General features: G+C 41.6%; 1 protein-coding gene across 2 annotated transcripts in view; it reads right to left on the reverse strand.

Moving 5' to 3' along the window:
* Positions 1–12,347: 12,347 nt before the first annotated feature.
* Positions 12,348–13,434, reverse strand: part of ephb4a (eph receptor B4a) — a 42,674-nt gene continuing 41,587 nt past the window's right edge. For both annotated transcript variants that reach the window (XM_086308559.1, XM_086308558.1), the window contains 2 exons: positions 12,908–13,066; positions 12,348–12,792 (listed from right to left, as the gene is read on the reverse strand). In XM_086308559.1, coding sequence (XP_086164685.1) covers positions 12,684–12,792; positions 12,908–13,066 — 268 coding nt within the window. In that variant the 3' untranslated portion in view covers positions 12,348–12,683. The remainder of the gene's footprint in view (positions 12,793–12,907; positions 13,067–13,434) is intronic.

Here is a 13,434-nt window from a genome sequence, read left to right on the forward strand (position 1 = left end):
TTTGATAGGAAAACAATCAGATCAGCTGTGATTCATGTTTCCAAGTTGGTGAAAATGTTTGCTTGGATCTGCTCTTTTGCCGTATTCAGCAGTGGGTTAAATGTGGATTATTAAAGCCACAAAAAAGTGCATCAGTATCTCAGACGTCTAGCTCAATGATTAACTTCCAGCTCATTCATGCATCTGCTTAACCATCTCTGCCCCTTCATCTTCCAGCTGCCGTGGCGGTCAGGCACTGTTCCTAAAGTGCAGTCCTCCCTGCGTTTGCTGTAGTGGCTTTCAGAGCCAGAGATCATCCGGGATTAAGCTGCTACAATCACTCATTCAATTGACCACAGTCACACAGGCAGCTGGCAGAGGTCAGTGTAATTCATAGCACTCTGTATTTCCTCAAAGTAGTGGATTTATAATTATGCGTGATGTCACGAGGGCCAGATGATAGAAATTTACCTTTTGATTTCAAGGAGAGAGAGAACCTGCTGTCTGCATTGTATAACTATCACATATCTGGGTTAGAACAGCGAAGATTGTTTTTAGTTATCTGTTGCGTAACCGCGCAAAGATAGATTTCGTCAGTCTAACAATATAGTAACCCAGGAATGTAGAGCGCGATGGAGTCAAGCTATTTGTTGCCACCTTGTACATGCTGTACAGTGATGAGAAGGAGGCGAGCTTGCTTGTTTGTGTGAGTAGTAGGGCTGCCTCAGATGGAGGCATTTTCCCTACGGTGTACCAGAAAGGCCTTTCATCTTAAATCACGCCCGACTTCAGTGCTGTTCACCTGCTACTACTTTTATACAGTTTGTCAAAGCAATCTGTAAATATCAGGCAGACACATCAGGAATTCCCACTTAGGGGCCCATACAAAAATCTTCCCCTTAAAAATGAAAGACAAGCTTACATCAGCAGGACAAAGTTTACTAAATCCTTTAAGACTCTTACGAATCGCATCGTAGGCTCAAGGCTGGGTTAAATCCAGACAACAAGAGGAAAGATCATATTTTGCCTAAAAAGAAGAGCATGTTTAAAGCTAGGGAAACATGGTGGTTACAATTAAAGGCTCATCGTCTCCGCTGCCAGATGGAAACAATGAACACGGCTCTCTCGTGTATTTGTGTCCAGCGTTTTGCTGACCCGTTCCTCCACCCTGACCACCTCCCTGCGCTATAACAACAGTGCATGACTTCATCCATCACTTCTATCATAATTACTACAACTCCAAGAGGGCTGCGTCTCTTAAACGTAAGCGCATGCTGATTCAGAGGCACTAACGCTCTGTCTTTACTGAACCCTGTATCTCAAATAATTGTTCTCAGTGCTTAAAAAGCACACGATTCTCTAAATGCATTTTTTTCTTTTTCTACTTCTTAAACTAAAAGTTTATTGCCGCAGGACTCATTGGTATAGCTTTTTTGTCTTGTGTGGTTTTCTTTTTGTTGTACTGCCAGGCATTGAGGTGTGGTCATGTGTGTTATTTATGTAGGTGTGGCTCTTACTGCTGTTGTTTTTTCTGTGGTCTTTGTTTTCTTTTGTTTGCTTTAACGCAGTGCATAATGTAGTGTAGCCTAGGTGGGGGGGAAGAGAGAGCAAAGGACCATTATTGTTTAAAGACAAGTACACATTCGACCTACTCGAAAAATAGTTCAAATCCTATCAGAAACTATGTTTACAGAGGCGATAGTTGCACAATACACCGATGTGAGAGGAGGACTTCGTTTTGAGAGAGCAGGCGCCTCCTCTGCATCCTCTCAGGCCTAAGCTCGACCCACTGAAACATGACTCTGCTTTTCCTTTAGGGTGTCAGAGTCCGCCATGGCCACCAGGCGGCGACAAAGCAGCGCGGGTGAGTAATGATGAGCCTGCCTCAAAGTTACCTTGCAGGAGAGCTGCTCCTCTTTCTTTGTGATAAGCTGTTGAACGCCCAACCTTTAAAACTCGAGAATAACAAATCTGTCCGGATGGACGACCACAGAACAGATTCGGAATCAGAATGTATTTATCATGACTTCAGATCACTGCTAATGACCAGTCCTCTCTCCGCCTCTGCGTGACGTTGCCAGCCGAGACAGTGGCGCAGACTGCACGCCGTGTTTACAATCAGATTTTCCGATTGTAAAGAGTAGGAGTGATATTGGGTCAGAATATGCTGAGACACTGTCTGCGAGGCTCAGCCCAAACCTGCACAGACAGCAGCTTCAACCCTTATCTGATAAGCAGAGTCAGGACGCATTTCATGCTTTCATGTTTACCGAATGATCAGGGTTGAACGCGTGATTCGTAAATAAACGAGAATTTAAAGCATGAATTATTTTCCTCTCAGCATTAGAATAAAAATCGAATAAACCAAGTTTTTGCACACTAGAGGGCGCTCAAAACACAGTAATACAGATCTGAGAGAGCGAGTGTGTGTTCACGGTTATTTCTTCCATTCTGGGTACGATTTTGGTTGATGGGTGATGGTATAAGCCCAAGGTTAGTTTCCTCATTTCTGTAATCTGATTACTTTCAATACTACACCCTTTCCCTCAAACGCACACAGTTTATGCTTTGTATTGTAAACCTTGTTGTATTGCATCCAGATGCTGGTTAAATCATAACCATATGCTCCATGCTCAGATTTCTAAGTGGGCACACACACACAAACACACGCATACATACACTTTACTACCCTCCATATTGTCACAATTTGAGCACACCCCGTCCCCCCACAAATGTGCTCATGGGGTCAGTACTAAACGTGAGTGGTCATGTTTTTGCAGTATAATCAATAGTTCTGACAGGCTGTCGTTCCAAAGCAGGCTAAAGGAGTGGGTGTAGGTTCAGGGAGGAGGGCCACAGGGGATCAGGAGGGGGTGCTTTAATCCTTAGACCTGCTGTGAGGGGATACGCATTCATGCAACTCCTCCAAAAAATAAAAAAATAAAAAGACTGAAGAAGGCTTTACCTTTGCTTTTGAAAACAAAAATGTGCTCTCAGTGCAGATGTGTGTCATTGTTTACTGGAATATTCTGTGTTTACTGCTCATTTGCTTTGTAGACATTTATGAAAACAGCTCATTCAGGCAATTGCTCGGCAAACTGTGATTTAAATGTAGAAGAAGAAGGATAAACATTCAGTTAGGGTAAACATCTATGGCCACAATACAAATATAAAGGCCAAACCTTACTGTAATTATGAAAAAGATAGAAAACAGACAAAACTAGAAGCCCTTTTGAGGCGTGGTAAAAAATAACCTTGTGCATGTTTTAAATTGCTGTTGTTTGGTAGTTTCTCTAAATCCTCAAAGTTCTACAAACTTTGTCTGATTGACTCAAACCTCAAAAATTCCCGGTGGTCGCTATGAAGTCTGTGTGTTCTTTGTTAGTGACAAGGTGACTGTGGGTGCATACACATTTCAGCTCAGGGTAAAGATTCATACCAGTGGGTTCAGAAGTGTGGAGGAGTTATGATGAGTTAGGACTTAAAGGTGAGACCTATAGGAGAGGTTAAGCGCAAGACTGAAGAGTAAAGCCATCAATCTGAGTTCACAAAGGGTAATCAATCTCACTGATCAGAAACAGCTTTCACATGAGATGTTTGCCATCTCCTATCATGGCCTTTTTTTGAACTTTCCCTCACTTCAGACACATACGCAGAATCCTTTTTGCCACATGAAGCCCCACGAGTTTTATTTCCCTCCGCTTAACATAGTGGTCCTTGACGCATGTGGCTTGAGTTTTAGAATATAGAGTGATTCACATGAAGACGATAAGAAGTGGGAAGGTCACACGACTTTCATTTCCTCACAGAAGGCAAGAGGCACATCTTAGCTGAGTGGAAAACAAAAGGGTGCCATGGGGGAGATGGATGGCTGCTGAAAGCTGACAGAGCAAGAACCAGCAAACACCTTTGGAGGAGCCATTCACTCACCCTGAAGGTGATGAAACCCATATTCGCATTCTTCATCACACTAACACCTCCATCAAATGTGGTCTCTTCTGTGAAGTGTGGTTGAGAAGTACATAGCTATATATCAGTATCACTAAACTATATATAACTATTTATACTATAAAGTCTTTTTTTGGGGGGGGGTTCCCAGTGGTTGACACAAGCTTTCATAGCTTTGAGCAGAAATGTTATAAAGAACTTAGATAATTAAAAGTTGTGCAAAAAGGAATAAAAACAGCTTATAAAAGTACCTGAAAAAAAAACCTAGAACAACAAAAGGTAGAAAAAGCTAGCTAAACCTACAGCTAACTGTTACCTAATAGTCTAGGTAACATAAATGTTTATCCAGTGTTAGGTAAATATACAGTAGGGCTGCCACGATTAGTCGACTAGTCACGATTATGTCGACTATTAAAATCGTCGACGACTAATTTAATAGTCGACGCATCGTTTGAAGCTTTGTAAGATCACAAAGGACGCAGGAATGAGTAGTAGGATTTAAGAGTGTAATAACGGACTGAAACAGAAGATGGCAGCACTGCATGTACAAGGATGCCAGCTGCCGTTAAACCCCGAAGAAGAAGAAGCTGTGTCCCAGAATTCATAGCGCAGTTGTCAACAATGGCGGCAGCTAGTTAGTTTTAACTTTACTCTTATTATTCTTTCTGGGTCACAAAATAAACGTTTAACATATTTTCAGGCGAGAATGTAGCTGTGTAAACCTCAAATATCTGCTCAGTTTATCAAGACACCACATATTTTCAAAAGCGCTCTGACGTTTTCGGAGACGTCTGTTACCCACTAGCTCGTTAGCTAGGCGGGGGCAAGGCTAACTAGAGCCAACACCGGACTCCCGGCAAATCGTTTTCAAACCCACCGCCGTCTTTCGCTAGTCAGGTTAAACATATATATAAGTCACTTAGATAACTTAAAAATGTTATTGTTTGGCTTTCTTTAGTATTTTATTTGTTCCTGAGTAAATCGGTTTGGCTGAGATTAAAGTTATAGTTTTTGCACAGCTAAAACTGTCAAGCAGACAGCTGATTATCAGAAGTGTGAGACGCTGGAGAATATACTCCGGTGTCCTGTTATATTTTAGAAAGCAAGGAGTTTATTAAACTTCACCGAAACAATCTGCAAATTTCATTAAAAATTAATAAACTACCATCTTGTCTTTATTTTTAGTTAGCACAAACACTTCAAGCTGTAAGCTAATGATAGTTATATAAGACCAGATGCTGCTGGTGCAATAAGCTGTACGTCCAATGGATGATGATCTGATTAGTCGACTAATCGCAAAAATAATCGGTGACTAGTCGACTATCAAAATAATCGTTTGTGGCAGCCCTAATATACAGTAATGGATAGATAGATGTTGATATATCCAATATAGCTAGAAATTATTTAAAAAATGAAAATCAAAGTGTTAAACTCTCAAAAAAAAAAAAGAAAAGAAACAACCCTTACTTACAAAGATGCATCGGTTAGCTAAATGTATAGCTAGTAGCAAATATTAAAATATAAAACAGCTGGATATAAAGAAACACCTAGCCATTTTAAAATCTTAAAACAAATAAAGGGTTGTTTGAACTGCATCCTAACCCTATTTAACCGCTTGAATATTCGTTCTTTATAAGTAAACGATCCATCTGTAGGTTTAGCTAAGATATACTCACCAACCATGTTACTGGGTACACCTTGCTAGTACCAGGTTGTACTCCCTCTTGAGTTCAGAACTGTCTTAATTTTTCATAAAGGTGCTGGAAATATTCCTCATGCACAAATATTTACTACACCACTTCCCAACAGCTTACTATCCCAGACTGTTGTTGCCATATCACATGGTCCATAATAATACCGGTATAAATTCCTCTGTGGCATAAAAGTACTATATCGTGATATCATTGCTATAGCAACACCATGGGTTTACATTAATGCTTGGCAGTAAAACACAGGTGTCAGTCTCTGATGGCATTTTAGTACCTAAAGAGGGAGCGACTTCAACAACCTCCAACAAAGCACAGTCAGAACCCTGTTCTCGCTAAAGGTCGAAGCAACAAAGTCGTTTCACCGCTTGAGGCAAAAACACTGTCGAGTACAACCAGGTTGCAAAGGATGAGATACTAGCAGCTGGTGATGTGTGACCCAAAAGTAATCAAATGGCTCGACCAAGCATCACAAGCTGCGCTCCATATGACAGGAAGAGCAAACGGTGGATGGAAATTACTGATGGAGTTACATGGTGGAAAAGCAGGGCTGTATGCAGCTGGTTAAAAAAAACCTCAACCCAAGATAACACATTTCAGGTAGAAAATATATTTCTGCGTTATTATCTGTGACAGTATGGTGCAGCTCCTGACGAGTTACAAGCTTAAGTTTGTCTAGTTATTGTTAAACTAAAGTGTTAAATTTCCAGGGAAAACGCTGCCTAGGCTACCTTTTTACTTAAGCGTGACTTGTACCATCGTATGCTGTGCTGGCTGCGCCTTATTTCAATGGATTCACACTTCAGTCTGTCATCAGAGACAGTGGCTCATTGGAAAACATGGATGGAAAAACGCCCTTTATTTACTTACACGTACAAATGCTGCTGCCTGAAAGGTGCAAGCATCCATAAAAAGTTCCTTCAGTATTTTTTCTATATTGTCACAAACATCATTATTACAAATGTTTTTTGAAATATCTTGATAAAATTTTGTGGGTACATCACCCACCCCTACTGTTGTTTGGGCCATTCGAGTACACCGAACTCACTGTCACGGTCAAGAAACCTCTTTGAGATGATTTCAGTTTTGTGATGTGGAGCATTATCCTGCTGGAAGCAGTCATCAGAGGATGGGTACCCTGTGGTCATGAAGGGGTGGACATGGCCACTAACAACACGCAGTTAGGCTGTGGCACTGAGGGACCCAAGGTGTGCCAAGAAACTACCCCTCCACACCATTAGACCACCAGTCTGAACTGCTGATACAAGGCAGCATGGATCCCATCATCTGAATATGGCAGCAGAAATTAAAACACATACATTTTTTAAATCTTGTCCCTTAGTTGTCTGTTTATAACTAACAGTGTGGTTTCCTGCCGTGGTACCTCGTCTGCTTCGGGGTTCAGTGTGTTGCACATTCCAAATGTTCTTCTGCATACCTCGGCTGTAACGAGTCGTTCTTTGAGTTATTGCTGCCTTCCTTTCAGCTTGAAGCGGTCTGGTCATTTTCCTCAGACCTTTGGTATCAACAAGGTATTTTTGCCCAGAGAACTGTTGCTCACTGGATATTTTTGTCTTTTAGAGCCATTCTCTGTAAACCCTAGAGATGATTGTGGGAAATAATCTCAGTTATTAGTTCATCTTAGTTATTCAGTACATTTAAATACATTTAAATAAACCCAAACGATTTAACTGTGAAAGCAACAGCCTGACAGTAGCTAATATAACAATATTTGAATACTCCTCTACATCAGTACTGAGGAGACAGCAGGGGATTGTGGTCTAAAAGTTTACATTGATTAAGTGGATTAACTACATGATTAAAAATACTAGACTAATTCCACATAAAACTGTACTGCAGCATGAAAGTATAATTAAATTCCAACAACTTTTATTTGATCAGGTGGGTCAGCAAAGAACAAATTCTTATTTACGGCAATGGCCTGGCACAATCTCCTGCAAAGTCAACAGAAATGCTGTAGAGCAGCGAGGAGTGACAACTTTTCCAGTGATCAGATTTAATACGAAACAGAGTGGAAGCGCTCTGCCGAGCAATGTGCCTCCGAAATCACAATGCGTACACAGGTGAAAAATAATCTTAGCTGGCTGCTCGGTGGATTTGCTCAGAAATATTGGGCCATTTTGAGCAAACTGTCTGGGAGTCATCTCGGGGAGGAAATCTGGCAGCTGAAGCGGAGGGAGAGCGGCATAGGAGTGACAATCTCCAGCCTAAACTTCCATCTTCAGATAAGTGCTGTTGTGGAAAAATCAAACCAATGCTGCAGATCGAAAACGAAGACTAATGGAAAATGAAATTAGACAGCGGTTTCCAAAAACTGAAGGGTGGAATGATAAAGCAGCTCTGGGGCTTTCATGAGGGATACTTGGGGGGGGGTTTGCTCAAAGCAAACTTATTTATCCGAGATTTCTGTGAGATAGGATAATCATTCAAATATGGGTATAACGTGTTTTTTTCAGAAGCTCAAACCCAGAACATTTCAGACTCAACTGTTTTAAATTTGATGTAGATTTTAAAAAAAATCAGTTTTCTGAGTCCTGCAGTGTTGTGGGAGTGCACTTAGCTGGACTAAACCGTTCCCAATACACATTTAATGTGTGTACTCTCAGATTTTCTGAGAGTTTTACTCCTCCAGACAGGGTGAAACCATTTCAAATCACCTCCCTTCCCCCTTTCCTTTAAATCCACATGTACCTGTCCCTCTGGGTAGCCCCCCACCCACTGCGACCATGCACGCACACACACGTTCTCCACACTCAAATGCACGCAGGAATGCGAGGGGAATGACACAATCCACCAAATGCTAAAAACTTGCTCGGCCTGGTCTACTCAGTGCCCGACAGCAGCCCTAATGAATGGCCATTCAGATACACAGACAAAGCTGAGGCTGGATTTGTACTATGCAGCAGGGTCAGGGGTCACTCAAAGCACTGACAGAAGTAGAAACCACATGAATGCTTATCTCTCTCTTTCAAGCACTGAATCACTCCCAACACTGGGATTCATGCAAACCAAAATGCACCGTGGGGCTGAAAATAAACCATAACAACAGTCAACAGTTACTCATCTTTTTCTTTAAAAAATAAAAAATAAAAAATCTGTACTTGCGCAGGTCTATACTTTGTGGTCCACACCAGAACAATAGAACAAGAGGAATGAGTCAGTAACACAGAGATAATCAAAGCACATTAATCAATGAGCCTAAATGCTTTTGGAAGCCCTGGCAGCTTAGCTTGTTTATTGTAGCTTTGGAGATGGGAGAAGAAGAAGAAGGGGGAGAAAAGTGTGTGTGAGAGTTTAAGCTTATGCTGTGCCATAAGCTGTTCTCAGCCCAAGGCACAGGAGAAGAAAAGAACATCTCTTCATGATTAAAAGGGCTGAGGACCAGGAAAGGAAACATAGAAGAGGACAAGCTTTGAGCCCTCAGGGGTAAAGGCTCTCTGGAGGAACAGAAAGCAAGAGGAAAAGCTGCGAGAAAGCAAAGCTGGGGACTCATTTGAGTCCTTGCGTTCTCTTGTTTCCATCTCATTATTAAAAACGGGCCAACTGGATAGATGAGGAGGGCTGACACAAAGGAGACAAAGAAAAATCCTATTAGACATTTTACTTACATGATCTTAGGCAACACATTATTTAACCAAAGATTAAAACGAGACAACCAAGAAACATTTATTTAGTTCACATTGAGTAGCACTGGAATAAAAAAGCTCAAAGACATCCAGAAGCATCAGTGCGCCTTTTGACAAAAGTGTAGCTGCTTTGTTGCGTGCTCATTTTTTCTTTGAATCTGGGACGGGAGCGAACAGGGTCACTGGGACAGCCTGCCTTACGACCGGAGACAGGTAAACCATGTGGGTTATCACTTCAGGTCAGATATGGACCTCCTACGACATCCTTTTATTTAAACCGTTTCCATGCTTCGCTTGCAGTGAAAAATGAGCGTGGCTATCTACAAAGCCCTTCTGACATGTTAAACAGCTGAGAAATGATGGTAAATATTCATATTTACCTATATACACGGTGGATAAACATTATCCCTTATTCAGAGTTGCCATTATTGAGATCTTCAGTATGAAGCCTACAAAGGAACGTGTTGGTCTGCTGTTTGTCACTGGGTAAGTGTAAGGTCATAACCAGCATCACATTTCAGGTTTGCGTTGCATATTTCAAATGACTGTTATGCACTCTGGGACTTTAAAAACTCTCTCAACCCTAAAAAGTTTAGAAGAAGCGATTCAGTGCACCTGAGCCATTTCTGTATGTTTTAGTAGCCCAGGTGTATCCTGAAGCACTGCTATCTAGGGTAAAATACACATAAATGTCAAAAATTCTGGTCTCATCCTTCAACATTTGCAACATCTTTGAGCAATATTTCAACATTTTGAACTCCAGTCAGTTAAATGTTTATTTCACAAGATACTGATGACTTCAAGCTGTTTCTGCGGAGCTGTGGGGGAAAAGTAGAAAGCAATTTGCAGATCTTACTGCTAGCTGTGCATCCAGTTTCCACATTCTGGGTCTTTTTTTTAACCCTTTATTTTACCAAGACAGTGAAGAGACAGATTTTTAAAAAGACCAGGGGGAAGACATTAAGTAAATGGCCTCAGTGCAGGCCTAAACCCTGACCTCCCCATCAGCCTTTCAGCATATGGGTTACCCACTCAATCCGGTGAGCTGACCACTGCCTATTAGCATCCTTTCCCATGTTCAATTTTATTTTGTAGCACTGGAGAAAAGGAAAAAAACATTTTAACCCAGAATTTTCAGCAGACACCACAATATCATCTAAATAAGTAAAAATGGTCTTTTCATGCTTTTTAATGCCAGAATATTGTCAGTAAAGACACGCCTTTGAAGCAAAACGCAGACGTTTATGGTTACAAGCCGCGTAATGGACAGACCAGACTGCATGAAATCATTCTGCATTACACTCCAAATGATATCAGCCAACGTTTCCGGGTTTAGCCTGATAAGGAATCTTTACCCATAGAGTTTTCAGTGCTGTAGATACTATGTTAGCGACATCAGTGTGTTAGCTAAAGTAGCATGGAAGTAACTTAAACTGCTTGTAAACAGATATTCTACAAATATTTAGTGAACGGAGTATTTGATGGTATATGAGTGATGTGACATTTATTTTACACCCACTGAAGACAAACTGAGCAAAGCCTTTGGACTACTTGTTAATGTTGCTACATTGTGGTGGCAGAGGATATCTTACAGGGGAGGCACCCATGTATCCATAGAGTCCAGGCTTTGTTCCATCATATGTCCTTGCCTCCAGCTGTAGGTAGTGCACAACAATCAGTCAGCAAATCCTGGCAGGTCCTGGATAAGATTGAAAAGTGCAAACTTGTATGTGCCAAGAGATTTGTTTGCCTTCATATGGACAAAGTATGCAAAGATACGCTCCTGGAGCACAGGCACTTTCTGCTGGAAGTTCAACTCTTCTGCGTTTGCAAACAGTAAGTATTGTGAGCAGGTCATGAGTGAAAGCAACAGATACAGCGAGCTGCTAACTGTATATTTGTATGAGAGGCAGTTTTCTGAGAAACGCAAAAACACTGCGTTGAGCAGACTGGCTCAGTTGGTAGCCGTGCTTTGTTTCCTCTTCCAAAATTTTAGGGAATCGTTTTAGTGCAAGTGCAGAAATGTTTTACTGACATTACATCCGGCAAAGTGAGAGGTGCTGCCCTGCTAATAAGACAACAGCTCTGAGAATCACTAGTTTTGCAGAGCGAAACTGCCGGTGAAACCAACCAAAGTGGCTACAAGCTAGAGTGTTAATTTAAGGTCATGTATTGTGTTTCGTGCTTTTTGTTAGGAACCTCTTTTTGCATCGCTTCAGAGCAAAGGCAGACACATTTTACTCAGTTACCCTTTAAGGTGCATTCAAATGAGACAGAACTGAATCACTCGTGAAAGGCTTCTGCTTTATAAAAATGGCATTTTAGTTCACAAAGACAAATGAATGGCACTGGAAAATGGAGAATACAGAATAAGATAATTAAAAATGTATCCGTTATAATCAAGAAAAAACAAGTTTGAGGCCAGACTGCGTCCTTGGCTATTATCTATAAAGAAAACCAATTCTACAGTTTTCGTGGTCTCTCAGTCCACTTGGTCTTTGTTCAGCTCGACTATAATAAAACTGAGCTGCCAGCAGAAAGACCAGCGTTAGAAATAACCAACCACACTCCACGAGAAACACGTGGAGTTACTGAAGATTACGATTCACTCTGAAATGACAAAAGTGCTGATATGTCTCTGTGCCTTTCTTCTCACATGTTGCTGAGCTGGCAAAGTGAGAGCCAGACTTGAGGAAGATCAGGAGTCTGATTAGAGCAAGTACAGCGCTCTCCAAAGTCTGCATTACACATCACACCTGAGTAAAGAGGAGGTAATACTGAAATCAAATGGGGGAGAAAGAACAACAAAATGTAAAATCTCACATTAAAATGTTCACGTTTTGATGTGAAAGGTGTCTCTGAAGTAACGTAGTCGGCATCGAGAGCGGCTCCCATTCATAATTACAACAATACGAAAACTAAAAATCTTGGCATTTCTTCTCGTCTTTTTTGTCTCCTTTGGTGAAAGATCAAAGTGACATTTTGGGACAACAAACCAGTTTGGGTTTTTTTGTTTTGTTTTTTTGTAATGACATGACAATACAGAACTGTGTAAACTCTGGTCCGCTGTTCCTCTTTGCTCACCACATGTACTGAGTCCAAATCTTGGGTGGATGTAAAAGCACAAACTGCAAAAAACAAACAAAAGAACAAAAAAATAAAGAAGCAGTCAGTCCGCACAGCTTCATCACCTGGTCCCTCTGTGTGGCAGAGACCTGCCAATCTCTGCACAACAGTTCACACCATAGTTTTTTCTCCCTATTTTTTCTGGTCACGAATAAAGTCGCCAATCCCTTTTACGAGTCCGTGTTCAAAGTGGCTCACAGAAAGAGGATCCAGAGTGCTCTCAGTACTTGGCAGCACCTGTGTGCTGGTGTCATGTCCAGAATAAGAGGCAGGTCAGCTAGAAGGTCACAGTTGCAGTGCTCTTGTTTTGAAAGGTCATTGTCTGGATGCTGGAAAGGATTTTCCTCTGATGCCCAGCCAAAGTCACACCCATGTGCAGCAGATCCCTACAGAATTAAAAAAAAAAAAAAAAAAAAACTAATTAGAGACAAATTTTCCTAAACAAATTTTTACTTGGATAAAATAAGTGAGCAGGAAAAAAAAATGGGAATATGAACTAACTGTGTGGTGATTGGGGCCAGCTGGTCCACTGAGTTGAAGCCAGCCTGAAGGAAACTGTCTTCGTAACGCTCCATCTTGATGGCCCTAAGCCAATCCCCCACCGAAGCACACGGCGGGAGAGCTAAAGGTGCGCGCTGGTCCAGCAGGGGGTAGGACGGCCTAGGGGACAGGATCCAGAAACAAAGGAATAACTTACATTCACCGTCACCAAAACCTCAGTGAGAAGCTTATACATGTCCTGCAGCAACATTCCAGGTGACAAGTCGAACTGAGTGACTGACAGGGACAAACAATGGGATTTGTCAGAGGTGGAGTGTCCTCAGCTGTATATAACTAGCCGACAGGCAGAATGTTGAGACAGGGAAATGGGAACAGCAAGTGACTGACAGGTCACAGCAGGACACCGAGGTGGTGCACAAGATTGGGCAGCAGGAGGCTAATGCCTGCCCTGTCACTGTCAGGGCTTTAAATGGACACTAAGAATAAGACATTGTGAAGACATTCTTGATTTTTGCTGTGTGACATTT

The sequence above is a fragment of the Aulonocara sp. 'chitande type north' Nkhata Bay genome, linkage group LG10 (assembly GCF_057382095.1).
Source record: "Aulonocara sp. 'chitande type north' Nkhata Bay isolate Kocher_YH1m ecotype deep benthic linkage group LG10, A_spYH_male_GT1.1, whole genome shotgun sequence".
NCBI lineage: Eukaryota > Metazoa > Chordata > Actinopteri > Cichliformes > Cichlidae > Aulonocara > Aulonocara sp. 'chitande type north' Nkhata Bay.